At 36.4% G+C, this 21,547-nt stretch overlaps 1 protein-coding gene across 1 annotated transcript in view; it reads left to right on the forward strand.

Moving 5' to 3' along the window:
• LOC119414281 (guanine nucleotide exchange factor VAV3-like) overlaps window positions 1-21,547 on the forward strand; it is an 81,399-nt gene that overhangs the window by 19,696 nt on the left and 40,156 nt on the right. The window contains exons 5-16 of the mRNA XM_037681375.1: window positions 925-983; window positions 1,338-1,403; window positions 2,896-3,013; window positions 6,500-6,592; window positions 7,236-7,304; window positions 8,086-8,189; window positions 8,313-8,412; window positions 8,771-8,866; window positions 12,811-12,879; window positions 15,732-15,818; window positions 18,790-18,875; window positions 19,064-19,196. Coding sequence (XP_037537303.1) covers window positions 925-983; window positions 1,338-1,403; window positions 2,896-3,013; window positions 6,500-6,592; window positions 7,236-7,304; window positions 8,086-8,189; window positions 8,313-8,412; window positions 8,771-8,866; window positions 12,811-12,879; window positions 15,732-15,818; window positions 18,790-18,875; window positions 19,064-19,196 — 1,080 coding nt within the window. The remainder of the gene's footprint in view (window positions 1-924; window positions 984-1,337; window positions 1,404-2,895; window positions 3,014-6,499; window positions 6,593-7,235; window positions 7,305-8,085; window positions 8,190-8,312; window positions 8,413-8,770; window positions 8,867-12,810; window positions 12,880-15,731; window positions 15,819-18,789; window positions 18,876-19,063; window positions 19,197-21,547) is intronic.

Consider the following 21,547-nt stretch of genomic DNA (forward strand, 5'->3'; position numbering starts at 1 on the left):
GGACTATTTAACAATAACTAACATGAACTTAAAAGCATTCAAGGTCAAATATAGGCAATAAGCAATAAAATACATTTTTTGTCCGTCTCAGTTTAGAATCATCAAGCGATGGATTTAAAACAATGTTTGTGCAGGCATATTTTCTAAAGACAATAAATGTCACAGGAAAACGCACATCTTTGTCATCTAAACTAGGGGTTCTGAAACTTTTTGGGTTCAGGGACCCCCTCATAACCCTCATGTTTATTAAATAATTTTCTTCAATTTGTCTCTTTAATGCAATGGAAATATTTGTAACATAAATACTTAATAAGACCTGTTCTTCAGTAGTGTTAATACAATTTTTAAACTTTTAAACATGGGGTATTTTTCATTCTAGACACACTTAATTAATTAACAATTTTTAAAAAATTATTTAAGCTTCCAAAAATTAGTTTTTTTTTTAAAGAAAAGTAACAATATCAAAAAACATTTCAAAACTTTACCTATTCACTTAATGCACATAATAAATGTATCGCCACTTCTTCAAATTATTACAGAAACTCTTTACATAAACTTGAACAGAATCATAACGGCAGCAATCATACCAAGTAACAGGGTTTAATTTGTAAACTGATCGATGCCGGAACACAAATAGTGGGCGGGCTGGCAGGGTGGTGTGGTGGGTCTGGGGGTCCTCCCCCAGAAAATTTTGAATAAAGTCGCTGTGATTTCCTGCATTTTGAAGTATTTTAACGTGTTGTTATACATCTACATTCTTGTAAAAAAAAATATATATATATATTATTATTTATTTATTTATTTTGTGGACCCCCAAGCACTGGCTCGCGGACCCCTGGGGGTCCGGGGACCCCAATTTGAGAACCACAGGTCTAAACACCCCATCTCTTAATTTTATTTAAATAAATGATTTTGTTTCACCAGGTTATGGACACCCTTTCCAAGCTCTCTTACACGGCACTTGCTCAACAAGGAGGATTCAAGTAAGTACTTTCAATTTTTTTAATAAAATCTATTTTTATTGAACAGAAAATATATTTAAATCCCTTTTTGGCCGCAGTTTAACTGTTTAACTCACCTCCTCCTCCACTCTTTACTGACACTGAAGCCACAAGTACAACCACAACAGGAAATGTTTAGTTTTATTAACAGAAATAGGGAAAACATTTTATCTCCAAATAATTTGTTTTACTTAAATCATTTGTTTACTAAGAGTTTATGTTTATTACTGATGTTTTTATTTAGTACCGTAAGACTTATGCAGCTTAAATGCAAAATGTCTGTTTTCTTTCTGCAAAATTTGCACAATTTAGTTATTAGGACTTATTCTCTTTCAGGCCATTTCCTATGGAGGAAAGCCTCAAAGACGAGGACATCTACAACAACCTGGCCGACCTGATTGAGTATGTATCGCGCTCCGCTCTTAGTGACGCTGCCAGAACGTGATGCAGAGCTGGTTCCCTCCTCACCACTGATCTGGACACCCACATGTTTTCGTAACAGCCTTGGCAGAGCTCTTTGTTTTTGTCAGAGGAAACATATGAGTAATTTGACACATTTTTGTTGTGCACACCACCCACATCACCATCCTGAACGGGTGCTCTTGACATTCTGATTGATGCGCATCAATAAAAAAAAATATCAAAGTACATGCGACAAAGGCAATACTTGCATTTTTATTTTTATGTTTCAAAGTATGTTTTTTATGAGACCGTTGAAGACAGACATGTTATGCTATAGTCTCCCTCTGTCCGTAAACTTTCTCTTCCAGTAGTGACTGAGTTGTGAAAGTATTTCATTTAAAACAACAGTACCTCATATGGCACATTATACACCCATTGATATACAGCAATACAGCAGATACACGTAAAAAAAAGACCTCGAGTAAACTTTCACCTTGATTTGTGACCTTGACCTGCGAGCTGGGAGGTGGTGAAAAGATTGCGCAACACTGTTTAGTGGTGGTGCAAATGCATATCAAGATTTGTTCAATTAGCTTGAGCAGTGCAGACGCTATGGGATATAAAGACAGAGTACATGTGTGTGAATGAGAAGGAGACAGGTGGACCAGTGAGGCTACAAGGAGCAGAGGTCACAAAGGTGCAGGACTTCAAGTACTTTGGGTTCACTGTTCAGGAAAATGGGGAATTAAGAGGTGAAGAAGCGAGTCCAGGCAGGATGAAGTGGATGGAGACAAAAGGTTGTCAGCAAAGTTCAAAGAAAAAGTTTACAAGACAGTGGTGAGAGCAGCTATGTTGTATGGTCTGAGACAGAGACATAGACAAAAAGACAGGAGAAAGAACTGGAAGTAGAAGAAATGAATATGATGAGGTTCTCCTTAGGAGTGACAAGGATGGATAAGATCAGGAATGAGATCATCAGAGGTACAGCACATGTTGAACAACTGGGAGCTAACGTTAGAGAGGACACACTGAGGTGGTTTGGACATGTCCAGAGGAGGGACAGTGGTATAGAAGGATGTTAGAAATGCAGCTGCCAGGAAAAAGACAAAGAGGCGATATATGGATGCAGTTAGAGAGGACATGGAGCTAGTTGGAGTGAGGACAGAGAGAGATGGAGGAGGAGGATTTGCTGTGGAGAACCCTGAAGAGGGAAAAGCAGAAAGAAGAAGATCAGACGTTATGGGCAGGGCAAGATAAAGTTTACGGGTGTACGGACAGAGACTATACCATACTGCAGTCGCCTTTCAACAGGCATAAAAAAAGTGTCCAGTGATAAGTAGTGGACAGTGTTTATTATATTGAAAAAAGATGGAAGCCTTTCAATTTTTTTCATTGATTTGACATGTACAACTCAAATTGAGGCAAATGAAAGAACTTGTGACAGTTGATGTGCACGTTTTACAGTTGTTCATTCATTGTGTGCGTGTGACAGTGAGAATGTCCCCGAGGACGAGGACGACCTGTACGCTGCAGTCTATGGGCTGCAAGAACAGTACGCAGGAGGAGAAATCTATGAAGACCTCATGAAGACGGAGCAGCATCCGACACTGGTACCACACAATGAGTCACACACACAGAATATATTTAACTGAATTCAACCTTTCAATGATTTCTATTATTGAAACTATTAAAGAGCCTACAAACACGTGGGTTACATCTTTTTTTAAATTTTTTTATTTATTTTTTTATTTTACATCATTGTTACTAGATGAAAAAGGAAAGTGTAAACTGACAGAAATTAATAATTCAAGATGTTTGTTCCCAACTTGTGGAAACACCTCATTTGTAGTTGGGGGATTGCATCATGCAACACAGGCTTTGAATCTTTGCTATCAGTATCTCAGCACCGTGCGTTGCAGGAAAGTGAGTTATATTGAGCAGCAAAACAACTCAGCAGGATGTTAACTAAATTATAAACAGATTTGAAAGTGATGAGGTTATGCAGAGTGCGATGGCATATTAGGGCCACGCTAAGAAAAAAAATACATTACGAGAAAAAAGTAACATTACGAGAATAAAGTCGTATGAGAATAAAGTCGAAATATTACAAGAATAAAGTCGTAGTATTGCGAGAATAAAGTCTTAATATTATGAGAATAAAGTCAAAATAATATGAGAATAATCTTGTAATATTACCAGAATAAAGTCGTAAGATCATCTGAACTCTGACACGAAAAAGCAGTCTTACAACTGTGGTACAATGATGAATGTTGAGTATCTTTTTAAGTTATACTTTGGTAATGGTTTTACCAATAAGTAAATACTTAATTTGTTAGCGCATCAGCATCAGAAAATTATCTGTATCATGACTTTGAAACGACTGTGCAAACGACTACTGGGATGTTTGTTTTGAAGAAAGTCTGAGCTGTTTTTCTAATTGAAAACAACTTTATTCTGGTAATCTTACGAGTTTATTCTCATAATATTATGCCTTTATTCTCGTAAATTTTGACTTTATTCTTGTAATATTATGACTATTGTCGTACGACTTTATTCTCGTAATTTTATGACTTTATTCTTGTATTCTTTGGACTTTATTATCATATTCATTCAACCTTTATTTATATTACTTGATTCTCGTAATACTACAACTTTATTCTCGTAACACTATTCATCTAACCTTTATTTAGACAGGTAAATCCCATTGAGCCTCGAGAACTCATTTACAAGAGAGACCTGATTTCAACAATGATGATGAAGAATGATGACAACAATGGACAACAGCAACAACAGTAGACAGTTATAAAAAGGCATACAGAATTTTATTTATTTTTATTTTTTTACTAATAAGATGGCCAAAAAAAAGTATCAAACTGCTTGATTATAAGATGAATGTAGAAAACTAAAAGGAACATGTCTGCATTAGTCCTTGCCAGGAACCACTATGACTTTATTCTCATAATATTATTACTTTATTCTTGTAATGCTACGACTTTATTTTGTAATGCTACGACTTTATTCTCGTAATATTTCGACTTAATTCTCGTACGACTTTATTCTAGTAATATTACAACTTTATTCTCATATTCTTTTGACTTTATTCTCATACAACTTTGTTCTCGTAATACTACAACTTTATTCTCGTAATACTACAACTTTATTCTAGTAATATTATGACTTTATTCTCATAATACTACAATTTTATTCTTGCAATATGTCAACTTTATTCTTGTATGACTATTCTAGTAACATTACGACTTTATTCTCATAATACTACAACTTTAGTCACGTAATAGTTTGACTATTTTCATACGACTTTATTCTAGTAATACTACAAATTTATTGTCGTATGACTTTATTCTTTTGATACTATGACTTTATTCTCGTAATTTCATGACATTTTTCTCATAATGTATAGTTTTTAATATTAACATGACCCTAATACTCCATCGTTGCAGAGCTTGACACAAAAAATGTTCTGTTATCAAACCAACACGTTTAGAATTTATTGTACAAAGTGACCAAACTGACACTTGCACTCAGGTTTCTACACATGAACGAGTGTATCTTGGGTAATTTTGTCATGTACAAGCAAAGCTGTTACTACTGATGCTAACTAAATATTTCTTAATATTTCAACAGATGCCAGCAGAGAAACTACAATGATCGTAGTTATTGCCTGCAGCCAAAGATGGCATTTTTGCTTAAAACTTTGGCATTAACTTATAGTCAACAATGTCTGTTAGCAAAATATGTCACAAACCACTGTATGAAAGTCGATAAAATTCTCTAAAAGTAATTAATGAATATATATTTATAATTGTTTAACTTTTGGTGTTAATCTACTTCAAGGTGGCTGCCACAACTAAGCAACTTTAGCAAACACATAAATGGCTATAATCCAGTCAGTTTTGCTGTCATAGAGCTAAAGTTAGGTGTTTTAGTAGCTAAGACTAATTCACAACATATATTCAAAGCGCTACACAGTGAGTGGCATTTTTTCTAAAAATATTGACATTACAGTTTGATGATAACCCTGCTTGTCTGTTAGCAAAATATCTCATGATTCAGTGGATGTAGTTTAGCAAAACACTCAGAAAGTTATCACTGGATTCATATCTGCTAATGATTAATTTTTGGAGTCACCCACATTCAAGATGGCTGCTGCAACTAATACACTTCAGCGAACACAAAAATGACTTTAGCTCAGTCACTTTTACAGATATTTAGCTAAAGTTTAATGTAGTAGTAGCTAAGCGTTATCCTCACATAATTTGACTCTTATTAAATCTTGTGAGATCTCATAATGTGCATTTAGAAAGTTTGCCTAAACAGCTAAACCTCTTTTCATTTTCATCAAAAGATCATCTTAGTTTAAAAGTTTGGCAGAGTGATAGCTATTCCATTAAGCAATGCTAAGCATTTATTTATTTTCTGCAGGCATTGATCATATTTTGTTCTTTTAGTTAATGTTCACAAATGATTGCAGAGTTTGTTGTCATAGGCTAAAAACAAGGCACAGGTCTAATACAGGATTTGTGAATGTTAACAAAAATATTTGTAACTTAAATCTTTTTTTTATGTCATTTTTTTTTTTTTTTACTGATCAGTAATAGAAAACAGAAAACGGCGCTCTTTGCCACGTTTGACTCTGAAATAACACAAACTGATTGGACAACTCCGACACAAATTAGCCAATCAGATTGCAGATAGATGCGGCGCTTTAAAGTCTGATGCAGGAGCTGAAAAGAAGGTAAAAAAAAAACTTCAAATCAGTCGCAAGAAGAGGTGAAAAGCAGAAAAGTGCTTCAGAAATATGGGAAAAAACCTGTAACTAAACATATCCTTTAAGAAAAAAAACATTAACAACTATTTATCTAACTTGTTCAAATTGTTTCTTTAATATAAGCTATTTAAATAGTTTAAAAACCCACATGAAATGGCAACACTTTCTACTTTATGTTTTGCCATCTGAAATATTGATGAGCGTGAAAATGTTTAGACTTTCTTGTCTGCAGATAGCCTTCAAATATGTTGTTTCTCTACCAGATGATATTATTTAAAAAGTATTTCCTTTGGCGTTTGTTTGCGGCTAGAAGCAGGCAGAGGTGGATGTGCGCAGCTGCTGTCTGTCAGAGATCAAACAGACCGAAGAGCGATACACTGAGACGCTGGAGTCCATTGAGAAGGTGCCGCTCTCGCTTCCTCTGCTCCGTTCACACGCAGTTCACGACAAATCAAGACATCTTCATGAAGCACATTTAAACAAGCTGATTGATATGATAAAGAAATAAAAATATATGTACAACGGATTTATAAATTTCCATTTGATCAGCAGGGACTGATCTCAGAGGCATTTTAGGGGCATTTGAGGGAAATTCCCAGTTAGCGATTCCCCAACTCGCCTCACTGTTATCACATTGGGGATGTGATAACAGTGAATGGTTTCTGTATGAGTGTCAAATTAATAAGAAAAAAAAAAGGCTGAATGCTTTTTTTTTTTTTATTCTTCCACTGTAGTTTCCCTCTTTTTACCACAAGATCATAAAATGTATCAGGTCCAAGCTCCACCTGCTAACTGATGTAGATCTAACGTAGAGCAGCTGGGACGCAACAGCTTTACTTCTCCACAGAACAATTCAACTATAAGAAGAGCAACTTTTATTCTCCTCATAAAGGAAGGTTTTAACTTATACACTCCTTATTTATGGGATATACTAACATCTGTAAATGGTTTTAATAGGAGTATCACAACTTATTTTAATGTATGAAGAAAACAGGAGAAAAACAATTGTCAATTAAAAAAACGTATTTATTCTGTATTATTTTCAGTATTTCCTGAATCCACTGAAGAAATTCTTCTCAGCAGCTGAAATCGATAAAGTTTTTGTCAACATTCCTGTAAGTTTCATTGATGTTTCCCCTCTGTGACTTCTTCTTCTTCTTCTTCTGGCTGTTCCCTCTATGAGTCATCCTCCTCCATCTCACTCTGTCCTCTGCATCCTCTGTCCTCACTCCAACTACCTCCATGTCCTCTTTAGCTGCATCCATATATCTCCTCTTTGTCTTTTTCCTGGCAGCTGTATTTCTAACATCCTTCTACCAGTATACCCACTGTCCCTCCTCTGATCATGTCCAAACCATCTCAGTCTGGTCTCTAACTTTATCTCCCAGTTGTTCAACCTGTGCGGTACCTCTGATGATCTCATTCCTAATCTTATCCATCCTTGTCACTCCTAAGGAGAACCTCAACATCTTCATTCCCACTACTTCCACTTCTTTCTCCTGTCTTCTCGTCCATGTCTCTGTCTCCAGATCATACAACATAGCTGCTCTCACAACTGTCTTGTAAACTTTTCCTTTGACCTTTGCTGACACCTTTTTGTCTCTGTCTGCTCCACCCTGCCTGGACTCTCTTCTTCACCTCTTTACCACACCCCCTCCTGGACAGTGGACCCCAAGTCCTTGAAGTCCTGCACCTTTGTGACCTCTGCTCCTTGTAGCCTCACTGTTCCATCAGCCTCCCTCTCATACACACGTACTCTGTCTTACTACGGCTGACTTTCATTCCTCCACTTTTACCTCCACCTCTCCAAGTTCTCTTCCACCTGTTCCCCATTCCCAGGTGCATGATCATGAAATCCACCTGTTCAGATGCTCAGAAGTTTCTTCTTCCACGCAGGACCTGGTTAAAGTTCACAAGAGCCTGATGGTTGATCTGCAGGATTCCATCCTGAACAGAAACGCCTTAAATCTCTACCAGATCTTTATCAACTACAAAGAGAGGTATAAAACTGATTCATAAAAGTTTATTCAAAGAGCATAGTCTGCGCTGTTGTTTTAATAGTGCTTATTACAAAAATATAAAATATATGTATAAAGTATCTTTCCTGCTATTCTGACTTGCAGACTTCTCATTTATGGGATATACTGCAGTCAGGTGGAGATCGCCATCGCAGTCTTAGACCTCATCTGCAAGGAGAAAGAGGACGTTCGTCTAAAGCTAGACGTAAAACTTTACTTTTAAACTAAAACCTCTCACTGTTCTGCTGCTTCATATCCGTATAGTTTTTTTAAACAACTGTAGTGACCTCTTATGTACTCTGTGGTGCATTACACCTTTATTAAAATAGATAATTATTTTAATAATGTTTTTTGTTTTGATGTGAGAGAGCTATAAAGAAAGCAGCCTTTAAAAAAAAAAAAAAAAGAATATACATTTTAATTGAGATTTGAGCTAAATACCATAAATAAAATGCCTAATCTTAAAACTATTACAACATTTAACTCCAACTAAATATGAAAGAAGGATTTTAAGTCTCGATGAGGTTGTAAACTGTTCGACATGTGTGTGCTGTTATTCTCAGGAGTGCTCCAAAAGGGCCAACAATGGGAAGTTCACACTGAGGGACCTGCTGGTTGTTCCCATGCAGAGAGTTTTAAAGTACCACCTTCTTCTGCAGGTAGACGATTTGAACTCCCCTCACCGATTTAACCAGGACAGTAACAGAATCAGATAATTGAAATCAGCTTTTGTTTACTAGTCTAATGCTGTTTGTTTTTAATTATACTGTATATAACTCCAATTAATGTTTGGTTTATCATTTTGAGCCACAATGGGACAAATTCAAATTTACTAAATGGAAATATTATTTACTTATTTTTACTTTTTCTTTCTTAATTGTTTACTCAATAAATAAATAAATAAACAATGAAAGAAAGAAAGAAAGAAAGAAAGAAAGAGAAAAAAGAAAGAAAGAAAGCAGAAAGAAACTGCTATCTGCTATCTCACCACTAGAGGGCGACATCCTCCACATGTTTGATTTGTGTTCTCAGCATATCTACAAAAACATCTTTGTTAAAAAGTAATTTACTTTCTGCTCTATTTAAAAAAAAAATTGACCTTTCAGACTATAAATATTCTCATTTTATTTAAGATCACTAAGCAGAAAATAACTGACTTTATGAAAGTGTATTTTTAAACAATTGTCGATTTATGAATAGTTTTAAATCATCACCCCGATACTTGTTGAATATATAGAAGGTCGGCTTGGTGGGATCCCATCGTTACTTCTCTGGAAAGCAGACACTTAACCCCTCCCCCTCACTCCCCCTCCTCCCCATTTTACTGATCAACTGTTCGCTGCTTTTTATGAATCTGAGGTCGGATTGCAGCTGGCAGCACGGAAAAGGGCAATGCCTGGAGAGATGCTTTAAAATGTTGTAGAGGGTAAAGGCCTTCATGATAAATGGTGTTGAGTCAGGGGAGAGGGGTCTCATAACCTCCCCGAGGAGAAACTGTGTGTGGGGGAAATAAGAGATGAAAGGAAAGGGAGGTGGTGAGGAAAGTAGTTTGATTGAGCTTTTATTATGGAAGGAACACTTTTAGATGATCAAACCTCAAGCCCATGTTTAATTTAACACATTTCATAAATAACACACGATAATGTTAAAAAATGATTGTGCAAATATGAGCCATATATATGTGTGTGTTGCCTGTTTTTCTGTCTGTACAGCACTTTGGTCGACCTTGTTGCTGTTTTAAGTGCTCTATAAATAAAATGGTATGGTATGATATATATGTATGTGTATATAGATATATGTATATATGTATATATACATTCAATAATGAATTTCTGGTACTTTAATTAAAATAAGTTCAGTGGTTCCTAAGATATTTTGCTGTTAGGCAACCAGGGTGGTCTTCGGAAGTAAATGTCAAAGTTTTATACAATTGTCGTGCACACAGAGCATCACATAGAGCTTGTGTTGTGAATGACACTCAGCCATGATCGCACCAAACTGTACTTCATTATCTGTAAAAGTCAAGGTTTATTGTCATTCACGCCACATGTGGTACATGAGGTGGAACGAAATTGTGTACACAGGGTCCCAGTTACATCCAGCAATAGCAAAAAGTATAAATTGTAAAAGAAAACAGTAATAAAGATCTAAGATATGGACTAAGAAATACGCCAAACTAAAAATACGCTAAACACTTAATAGTGCAAAAACAATACGCCGAACAGCAGCACATGAACATGAGTCTGTGTGAGCAGATGAGTACGAATGAATACAGCGGCATGAAATAAATCAGCAGCATGAGATCAGCAGCACATATCAACAATCAAAGGGATGACTACGGTTTTTTAATTATTTATTTATTTTTGGATAAGTGACTGGATTATAGCCATTTTTGAGTTTTATAAAGCCGGTGGGCAGTGGCGGCAGTTTTGAATCAGGTTAATTCCAAAATGTAATTCCTTATAGATGTACATCAAGTGATTATTTCCTTCAAGTTTAATTGAAATTTGTTTAATTGTTCATGAGATGTTTTGCTAACAGACGGACAGCATTGTCTGTTAGCGCTCAGAGAACAGTTTGGGGAGTTGTTTCAGGCAGTAACGCGCCACATTTTAGTTCATTATTTGTAAATTTGGCAAAATGATAACCATTTATGTGTTTTTCAGGTGAGTTGGCCATGGCAGCCATCTTGAATTAGTTCAACTCCAACACACACATATGAACACACACAGCCACAGCCACGAGCATGATCATAATCTTCCACCTTTGCCTTAAGGCAGCAGGCACTAATAATAATTGTCCGTCAGTACAAAACATTTAAATGTAATTTTATTTCTCTGAATTGTTTTTGACCCTAGAATTTTATCAGATTTTTTGGTCAAGATATTCTATTAAATTAAATATTTTAGTTGCAGATCCATATAATTCAAAGTTATGCGGCTGATGAGTACCGGGTAATTCTTTGTATAAAAATCCCTTTTTTTTTGTGCTTTTTTACATCATAAAATCCAACAGTTTTCTAATAATTACACATGATGACTTTTTATGACTGCATTTTCTTCTAAAAGAGCCGTCTTGTTTACAAGAAAACTAAGCACCACCTGAATGAGTCGGTGCTGGCAGATACCATGAGACCGGTGCTGCGCTGCGCATGTTACTCACTAGCCTTCAGAAGAAGAGGAGCTCAGTGTCACGCAATAATCAATGAACGCTTATTATCTCAAAATGGCATCTAATCTGCTGATCAATCTGCTGTATTGAGCTACACTGGAGCGCACGCTTCTCTTTAAACACACAGTTGACTTCAGTTTAAAAGGAAATTACATTGAAGTCCTAAATGAAGAAAAACTGTTTGTATCCTTATATATTTAAATGACTGGATTAGGAGTCAAACTGCACTTCTACACTGACATCATTACACAAGTATAAACTAGAAAGTTCCTGGAGAAACTTTGACGGGGACTGCCTCGCTGCTGCCAATTGAAATCGTTGATTGGACAGTACAGTGTGTTTCGGTTCACTCTCAGCTACCACTATATCAAATTCCAACTCAGCATGGCAACAAATCAGTGCGCTATAGTCATTTTTTTCATTTAGCTAAGGCGGTCATCTTGGATTTTTGGTTTGGATTCAGTATTTAATGTGGAACATTAGCAGCTATAACCTCACAAAATTTCAGCTCTATGTGTAAAATAGCTGAGTTAAAGCCATTTAAAGGTAGCTTTGGCGGCCATCTTGAAGTTTTAGATTTAAACGCAATATTTAACGGGCCTCGCTCTCAGGTACCAACACACTAAATGCCAACTGAATAGCTCTATAAATGGCTGAATTATCATGTTTTTTCCCTTTTAGCTAAGGCGGCCATCTTGGATATTTGATTTGCATCAGGAATGTATTAACTCACTCTCAGCTACGACCAAACTAATTTTCAGCTCAATATCTCAAAGAACGACCAAGTTATAGACAATTCTGTGTTTGCTGAGGTAGCTGTGGCAGCCATCTTGATAAAAAATGGCTCCAAATGTTAATCAGTTCTAGAGTTACATCTGATGATGACTTTCTGTGCGCTTCAAACAAATCCAACTCTAGAACTGATTAACATTTGGAGCCATTTTTATTCAGGGACCTCAACACTCAGTCATGTGACCTCACAGCTGCAGTTAATGTGAGGAGTGTTCCGTCAGGTGTTGTGTATGGGAAAAATTGCGTCTTTGTTTGCAAATTACGTTGCCGTGGTATCTCGGAACGCCAATAAAAGTAATAGCACACATCACGGCGCCGAGCCAGTTGTTTTGATATAACATTTGTGGGGGCACACGTTGCGATTCAGGCCACATTAAAGTTGACGGAAGATTTAAGATATACATAAATAAAGTTAAGAAACCTAAAGTCAGGTGGATAATAAAAGGTGGCTTCCATTCCACAGTTCCTGTAGAATCTGGCAGTCCCCAACTATAGTATTTTTGTAGAACACTGAATTTATACATTTCTAGTGAAACGGCTTCTTAAATGTTTATTTTCAAAACTTTACCCTAAAAGAACTCATCTGTGTAAATGTCTGTGTGAGTTTATCAGATCTTGTTCTGCCTTTTCTCTCAAACAGGAACTAGTCAAGCACACGCACGATCCTGCTGATAAGAACAACTTGAAGATTGCTCTGGATGCCATGAAAGTAAGAGTTTCTTTGACACGCTGCGTGTCGCGATGTTAAACTGTGCGCAGCCTGTTGCAGCAGATAATGTCACTTTACAAACGCTGCCACTGTGCTGTCAGCGTGGATTTGATTATAAAATGAGTGACTTTGCTGTTTTAGCCTGTGATAAACTGACGAGTCTTTAAATCTTTATGTCATTCTGAGCTTCTATGAGCAGCCAATCTGTGCACCTGGCAACCAAGTGTGTAAGAAATAACCTAATCTCTAAATAATTTCAATTAAATGAGTGTTTAATTTGCATGTTGACATTTCACTTATTTCAACTTAAATTTCAGATTCTTTTGGGCAAAACTTGAACTCTGCTTACAAAAACAAAGCAAATCACTTTTCGATGATTTTGTTGTTACACAACAACATAACCAAAGTAAAAAATAAAAACATAGTGTAAAGGTCTAGCATTCTTTAAAGAAATGCATATAACCTGCTGCCTTTCATGCCAGGTTTTTGACTCATCTTTTGTTGGTAAATGACTGAGATGAAGCAGTTTTGGATACATTTGGGAAATCTTGCTGTGGGAGATCTCATGCAATAATGTGAGATGACTTTCAGCTACTACCACACCAAATTTGAGATCAATAAGTGTAAAACTTATTCAGATAGAGCCATTTCTGTGTTTCTATTAGTCCCTCACTACTTTGTGGTTTTTCAAAGTAAGATTGGACATGACACACAACTAGCTGATTGATGGATGAGCCGCACGATCGGCATGGAATTTTTATTTAAAATGAATTATTTAAAATTATTTAGCACCTGCTGCACCTGTGTGCAACCCACAGCTGCAGGAGAAAGTGGGCGTGGCCAAGAGCGCTGGCTGGTTGCAGAGAGCAGTCGGAGTTAGAGAGCTGATTTCATGACATTCTGTGCTCTTTTAGGCGTTTAGAGTGTAGAAATATTGTTTAGAATACTGAAAAAGTATGGGAAAGGTTTAAAACTCCTTAATATATACATATATAAAAATACTAAAATAAACTACTACATACTACTTGTACTACTATTCCTACTTGGCATTTCTTTCATTTATCGCGGGGTTTCAGAGTACGACGGACCCCCCATGATTAATGAGGGACTACTTTATTGATCTTTTGTGGCAGCTAGCTTAAATTGTTTTTAAATATAATAGTTTATAGTTTGTTATTTCTATAGTTGTTTTGTTTCATGATATATTTTGCTGACTGACAGACAGACAGACAGTAGCTACTGTATGTTTACATGCGCAAAATTCTTTGATCGGATGGAAATGTATTCGGATTAAATAATCCGAATGTATCGTTTACATGGGCACAATTCGATCATGATGAGCGTTTACCTTCAGAGGGCTTTTATTCAGAATAGAAGTATTGACATGGGCAGAGTGGTAAGCTCCCCTTAAAAAAACACAGAAGAAGAAGTTCTACTTTCGCGATGAACATAAACAAATCTGAGCGCCCAAATCGGACCCGCTACAGGTTTTAATGACGGTGGAGACGTTACAGATAATCTTGAGCTCTTTCAAAGTTTCTAGTAGAAATGTTGTGTTGCTCACCGACCAGTTTTGCTTCACTGACATATTAGCATCTAGCCAGGTGGAAATACGTGAGGTAGACATAGGTCGCACATGTGCAGTCAGATCAGTTTTCCATGATCAGAATAAAATGATGAGATTAAGTGTTTACATGCACACTGTTTGGATTATGAATCGGCATAAACCACCCCTCTCATTCGGATTACAAATTCATTCAGATCGAGCTGAATCAGCTCAAAAAAATCAGGATGGTGTGCTTACATGATGCATTTTTATTCCGAATGACCGTTTAATCCGATTACGTATGTCCATGTAAACATAGCTATTGTTTGATAAAGATTTTGCACAATCTGTTGCATTCAAAATATGTTTTGGATCAATCTTAGTTAATGTGCAAGCTTTCAAGTCAGTATCAGTAAATATATATATATATATATATTTGAGTTATAGTTTATGTTTTTTTGCAGTTTAGTTTGCTGTGGCAGCCATCTTGAATCAGGTTGGCTCCAAATCTCAATCAGTTGTCGATGTACTGTAGATCTGACTTTCTCCAAGTTTCATTGAAGTTCTTCCAGTGGTTCAAGAGGTATTTTGGTAACAGACAGGTAAATGAACACCCACTAGTTAAATAATTCATTCAACCTTTATTTAGACAGGTAGATCCTATTGAGCCTCGAGGACTCATTTACAAGAGAGACCTGATTTCAACAAAGAATGATGAAAAACAATGGACGACAACAAAAACACTAGACAGTTATAAAAAGGCATACAGATTATTATTTTTTTTAACAAATAGGATGGCTAAAACAAGAAAAGTAACAAAAAGCAGCTAGATTATAAGACGAATGTAGAAAAATAAATAAAAATAATTAACAGTTTATAACATTGACCCAAAAAATTCTAGTTATTATGTTTTAAAAAATGTCTTTACAAGACTACATTAAGTTTTATATTTATGTTTGTTTAGGAGGCAATGCCCCACTAATTAATACGACTAGCATAAAGAAGGATGTGTACAAAGCTTGTAAAGTACAAATTATTTAGTCTTCTATTAATTTTTATTACATAAAATGATTTAATCCTGCACATGGAAATTGATCTTTATTTTAAATTATATGTGTCTATGAGCTGCAGCCTCATCCAACATAAGAGCATGGCAGTTTGTTGTTGAATTATCCAAAATGATCAATCTTTTTCCTCAAGTGTGCTGCACAGGGCATGAACCTCACAAAGTATACGTTTTTGACATGTTTCACTACCTTCATATGGAAATGCTCTAACAGAATCTTTGTATTTGTGCATTTTCCAGGATCTTGCTCAATACGTCAACGAAGTGAAGAGAGATAATGAGACTCTGAGGGAGATCGACCAGTACCAGAGGTCTATAGAAAACCTGGTAAACCCAAAATATTTTTCACTGCAAGCCTCAGCAAGTGTTAGTGTGTGTGTTGTAGGAATAAAAACAGACTGGACAATCATGTTTTTTTAGTTTATGCAGTTTCACGGTAAATGTTGGAACATGTAACACCTAAACAGCATTTAAAGCAGATAGGAGTCACCTATAACTACAGATTTTACCATAGTTTGTTAATAGTGTTGTAAAAAAATACACCATACACCTCTTAAGGCAGCTACTTTTGTGCCTAATTTTATTTTATTTTTTGCAAAATTGCAAAATATAAACTGTAGCCCTTTTAGACTTTCAAACAAATACAAGTGGTCTAAATTGTAACAGGAATTTACTTTTTTAAATTTATTACTGAAAAAAAAAAAGAAATAATAGTGTATTTGCACTTTCACAACAGGTAACAATGTAGTCTACCAGAACTGCAGGCATATTTAAAGTGAAATGGAAAAAATGGGTATCTTTCATCTCAGCTTGAGATGTTTGGTATGCTGCAGGTCAGACCCCATGAAACATGAAACTCATCACTTGACTGCAAGGATCGCAAACTAGATCAGGACAAACAGAAAATACATAAAAAAAACCTGCGTATCTCCGGCCTGCTGCGAACCCTTGATCAATTGTTGGAACAACGGCAGTCATTGTAATTTATTTAGAGAAGACCTGCTGCTTTTGGGTTAAATTTGTGAACTAGCTGTCTAAAAGATGAGCACCAGAAATGTGTTGCTTCTGTACATTGTTAAAACTGTGATGGCCTGAAATAAATTGCACATACATTTGTTAAGGTTTAACATCTCTGAGCAAAACATTATAATTAACAAAGTATCCCTTGATGTCGCTCTTGCATTCTCCTCAGTTTGTTCTGCTAACTTCGCTCCGTGGTTTTCCTAATCTGTCATAAAATTCAGTTACAAAACCACAAATTTTTTGAAACTTGTCAGGACTTGTTTCCTTTTCTGTGGATATGTTTTTGACCTTTTACGGAACTTTTCTTTTTTTTACACCAATTACTTGTGTAAGCAAGGCTCTTTTAGTAAGAACAAAGTATTTCCTCTTCTTTTTTTAAATAAAAAAATGTGTATATAACTAGGCCTGTCACAATAACACATTTTGCTGTGAGATTAATTGGCTCAGAAATTATTGTGATAAATGATAATATTGTTTGAAATTTGACAATAACTAGTAATTATTGTCAAATTGAAGAAGAAATTTTTGTTTGTTTTGCGTGTAGTACCTTTTTTAACCACCGGATGGCAGTATAAGACTGTTTGAACCGAAGGATGGATAGTGAGGAAGCGAGCAGCATGTCTCTTAAAAAAATGGGAGGGAAGCGAGGTGACATGGGCTGTCTCTCCTTCCTTTCTTCGGTTCTAAAAATGGCCGACGCTTGGTGTAGATTGAGCTCTTTAGCATAGCCTTTTTCACACAAAGCTTTTAATAAAAAATCAGTAAACAAGTTCTCCGCTTCTTTTTGCAAAGATAAACAATGTTTTACACAAAGGCAGGGGTTTCAACCATAAATTTTGGAGCTTCGACAAAAAAGAGATTTTTTCCCGAGATCGGCCTGTTAGCTTAGCTCCTAGCTTAGCTTCTCAGCTTAGCTGCTTTTAACGATCCAAAAACGTGATTTTGGACGGTTAAAATAGATTTTAAAGAGAAAAGAGAAAGGGAGGGGTCGGTGAAGAACACTGGAGTCGAGACTTTTGTCATACCAGTAGAAAGAGAGAGACACAAAGAAAGGATAAAGCCGATAAATGAAAATGAGGTTGTTAATTTTCATTCATCATGCGATTAATTGATTTATTGTTTATCACAACAGGCCTACATACAATAATGTGTACAAAAAATGCATGACATGTACAAAAAAAGATAAAAGAGCTAGCATTTCTTGAAGGTATACATATTGCCTACTGCTTTTTTCCCCACTTAAATGACACAACGCATTTATTTTTATACACTCATTGAAGACAAGGACAAGGCCTTTGCTTGTTCGGGTCATTGCTTTAGTTTGCTGTATAATAGTTTGTTGATGAGCGTATTATGTGCCATCTGTGGCATTTTTGTTACAGATATTGAGCTAAAATTTCTAGAACGTCAATTTACAGTTGCAATAAATCCTTACTGCCATCTTTAATTTCCTCTGATAATCATGATGCGCTTTAAGTTTCAAATAAAGTGACTAATAAATACTTATATTTCAGAAAACCTCTGTATAACTTGATCTCCTCGGGTCGAGGGTGAGGTTCTGCCTCAAGTGGAGGAGTTCAAGTATCTCAGGGTTTTGTTCATGAGTGAGGGAAGAATGGAGTGTGATTGGTGCAGCATCTGCAGTATTGTGGACTCTGTGCCAGTTCGTTGGGATGAAGAGGGAGTTGAACTGTAAGGCAAAGCTCTCTGTTTACCGGTCAGTCCAAGTTCCTACTCTCACCTATTGTCACAAACTCTGGGTAGTGACCGAAAGAATGAGATCACAGATACAGGCAGTTAAAATAAGTTTCCTCCACAGGGTAGCTGGACTCTCCCTTAGAGATAGGGTGAGGAGTTCAGTCATCTGGGAAAGACTCAGAGTAGAACTGATGCTCCTCCACATTGAGAGAAGCCAGTTGAGGTGGTTGGGGTATCTGGTAAGGATGCCCCCCATGGCACCTCCCTAGGGAGGTGCTTCGGGCATGTCCGACAGCGAGGAGACTCTGGGGAAGACCCAGGACACGCTGGAGAGACTACGTCTCTAAGTTGGCCTTGGGAACGCCTTGGGAACAACTTGGGAACACCTTGGGAACGCCTTGGGAACGTCTTGGGGTTCGCCCAGAAGAGTTGGAAGAGGTGGCTGTGGAAAGAGATGTCTGGGCCTCCCTGTTCAAGCTACTGCCCCCGCGACCCAACTTTGGAACAAGCCGAAAATATTGTTTGGATTGGTGGATGGATCTGTATAACTTTTGAAATGACCCCTTTCTGCTTGCAGAATCAGCCACTTATCACATTTGGTCGACCAAAGGGAGATGGAGAGGTGCGCATAGTTTCCAGTGTTGACAAGAGGAAACAAGACAGGTTAGTCCACTTCAGCATTATTGTCTTGAAAGCTAAAATAGGACGTTAGGCCATAAATACCAGTATGAACTGCCTGTTTCGTGTATACATGTAACATGTAGTTAAAATGTATGCAACTTTTTCATCAATTGGCAAGTTACTTTTCTGAGTTAAGAAATAATCTTCGATATTGTCTTTCTGTTCTATAGACACATATTTTTATTTGATGTGGCAGCTGTTGTTTGCAAGCGAAGAGGAGACAACTACGAGATGAAGGACATTTTGGATCTCAACTTCTTTAAGGTCACCAACAATCCGACATCGGACAGAGAGGGCAAAAAGGTAAACGTGAAACCAACTTTACTTTTTCGTTCACTTTACCTTGCATCGCAGAATTGATCTCTGCGTACCTCAGAGTTTAACATCGACTGAATATATCCTCGAAATACACAACCGCAGAGTTCCTATTTAACATCTGCTCTGGTGCAGGTTTTACTACGAAAATAAACACATTATTCTTCCCTGTTTTGTCAGTGCTGCTTGCTCTTTCCTGGAAGACCCAGATTTGGAAAGTTATAAAGCTTCTTTTCGTCAACCCAAAGTGTTTTTACACATTCCTAGTTTTTGCCCTGAGGGAGCGGTTGCAGGCCATATTGTAGTGGAAGGGACTTGTTGATGTCTTGTTGATGGATGCCCACAGATGGTGTCTTCTCACTCTGGTGCTGATTGCTAATGTGAATCTGACAGCTCGCCAGAATGGTACGTGTTTTCTTATGAAATAGACTCTATTATCATCATCATTTACTCTATTGTGCAGTTGTGATTTGGCTCTGTGCTGGTGTGGGACATGTGCAAGACAGTGATTAGTATTTAACATGATTAGTCATTGTCTTGATGTGCTTTTTGGGAGAATGCCCATGTTTGTGTGCTTTTCACTTGCAGATAATTTTGAATTAATTGTCTGGGCTTGAATAAATAACATCTTTACCTTTTTGTTTTTCATCCCTTTCTCTAACATAATGCGTTAACAATTAACTTATTTGTATAAATCTATCATGAATTAAAGGCGTAGCGTTTCTTCAAAGAATGCATATTTCCTGCTGTCTTTCACGCCAGAGTTTCAACTAAAATCTTATGTTGATAAATGACAGTTGTGGCCAATTTGGTCAAACCTTGAAAATAATAATATGTACAATCTCATGCCACATAGCAGTATTTTGCGTATTGTTGCATGATCTGTTAGTGCTTTGAGTATATTGTATGCTGTGAAGTACGGTGAGCTAATACCACACCAGATTTTAGTTCAGTATATGTAAATTCATTGAGTTATAGCTACTTTTGTGTAGGCAAAGGTTCATTAGCTATGATGCCCATCTTAAATTGCATGACTACAAAAGTTCATAATTTGTAGATGTATATGGAATGATTACTTCCTGAGAATTTTATTAAAATCCATGCAGTGATTCACAACAAATTTTGCTAACAGACAAACAGGACTGACACCAGTAATAAAGATTTTAAGCAAAAACTTTGTACAATGTATTGTGCTCAAATTATGTTAAGGCAGACGCTAGGCTATGACCAAACCAAATTTCCGCTAGATAAATGGGAAATTGGCTACGCTGTAGCCAGTCTATCTATCTGTCTGTCTGTCTGTCTGTCTGTCTGTCTGTCATTTTAGACACACACACATTTATATGTATGTGTATACAGTATATATATACATATATATATATATATATATATATATATATACACACACACATACATATAAATATGTGTGTCTAAAATGATAGATAGATAGATAGATAGATAGATAGATAGATAGATAGATAGATAGATAGATACATACATACATACATACATACATACATACATACATACATACATACATACATGAATACATACATACATGAATACATACATACATACATACATACATACATACATACATACATACATGAATACATGGATACATGAATACATACATACATACATGAATACATGGATACATGGATGGATGAATAGATAGATAGATCCTCAACAAGGTCAGCATCTTTTGTGGGGATTTGGCTTCAAAATAAAATAATATTTGTTAATTTATAACTATAAAAGCATTTTAAGTTCTCTGAGGCAGATTAGCAGAAACCACCTCAGTGTTTTTGCAGCTTAAGTCTTTCAGTGCTCCTGGAGCTGAACTCTGGTTAAACTCCCACTGCAGCTGCTCCTCTGTTGATGTTGACAGAATCCAGCAGGCAGCACACTTTTGTTGATCTGTGAGGCTGGTGACCTCACTGGCTGCAAAACCGAAGAAGATTGTTGACGACATTATGTCAGGAGAGCAGAGGCTTTTGAAGCAGTTTTGCCTACCTTGTCATTAGTGCAGCTTAATAACTGGCATGAAAAAAAAAAACCTTTAGGATTAGCTCTGAGTGAGCGACTTAGAGTAGTGTTTTTTTTTTTTTAATCTCACCATTATTACTAATTTCACATTATTCTTTGTTTATCCCCTTGACATTTCAGTCAGCATTTTGGTAGAACACATTTGGAGTCCCTATATCTTACTGAAGCACGCACTGAACTAAACTAAATCTAACCTTACAAAAATAAAAAATGAAAAAATAAAAGTTTGAGGTTGTTTGAATAAAAAATATAAATATAGAATATTATTGCACCACATGATGAAGCTAGAA

This window comes from Nematolebias whitei, chromosome 9, assembly GCF_014905685.2.
Source record: "Nematolebias whitei isolate Nwh7 chromosome 9, NemWhi1, whole genome shotgun sequence".
Classification (NCBI taxonomy): domain Eukaryota; kingdom Metazoa; phylum Chordata; class Actinopteri; order Cyprinodontiformes; family Rivulidae; genus Nematolebias; species Nematolebias whitei.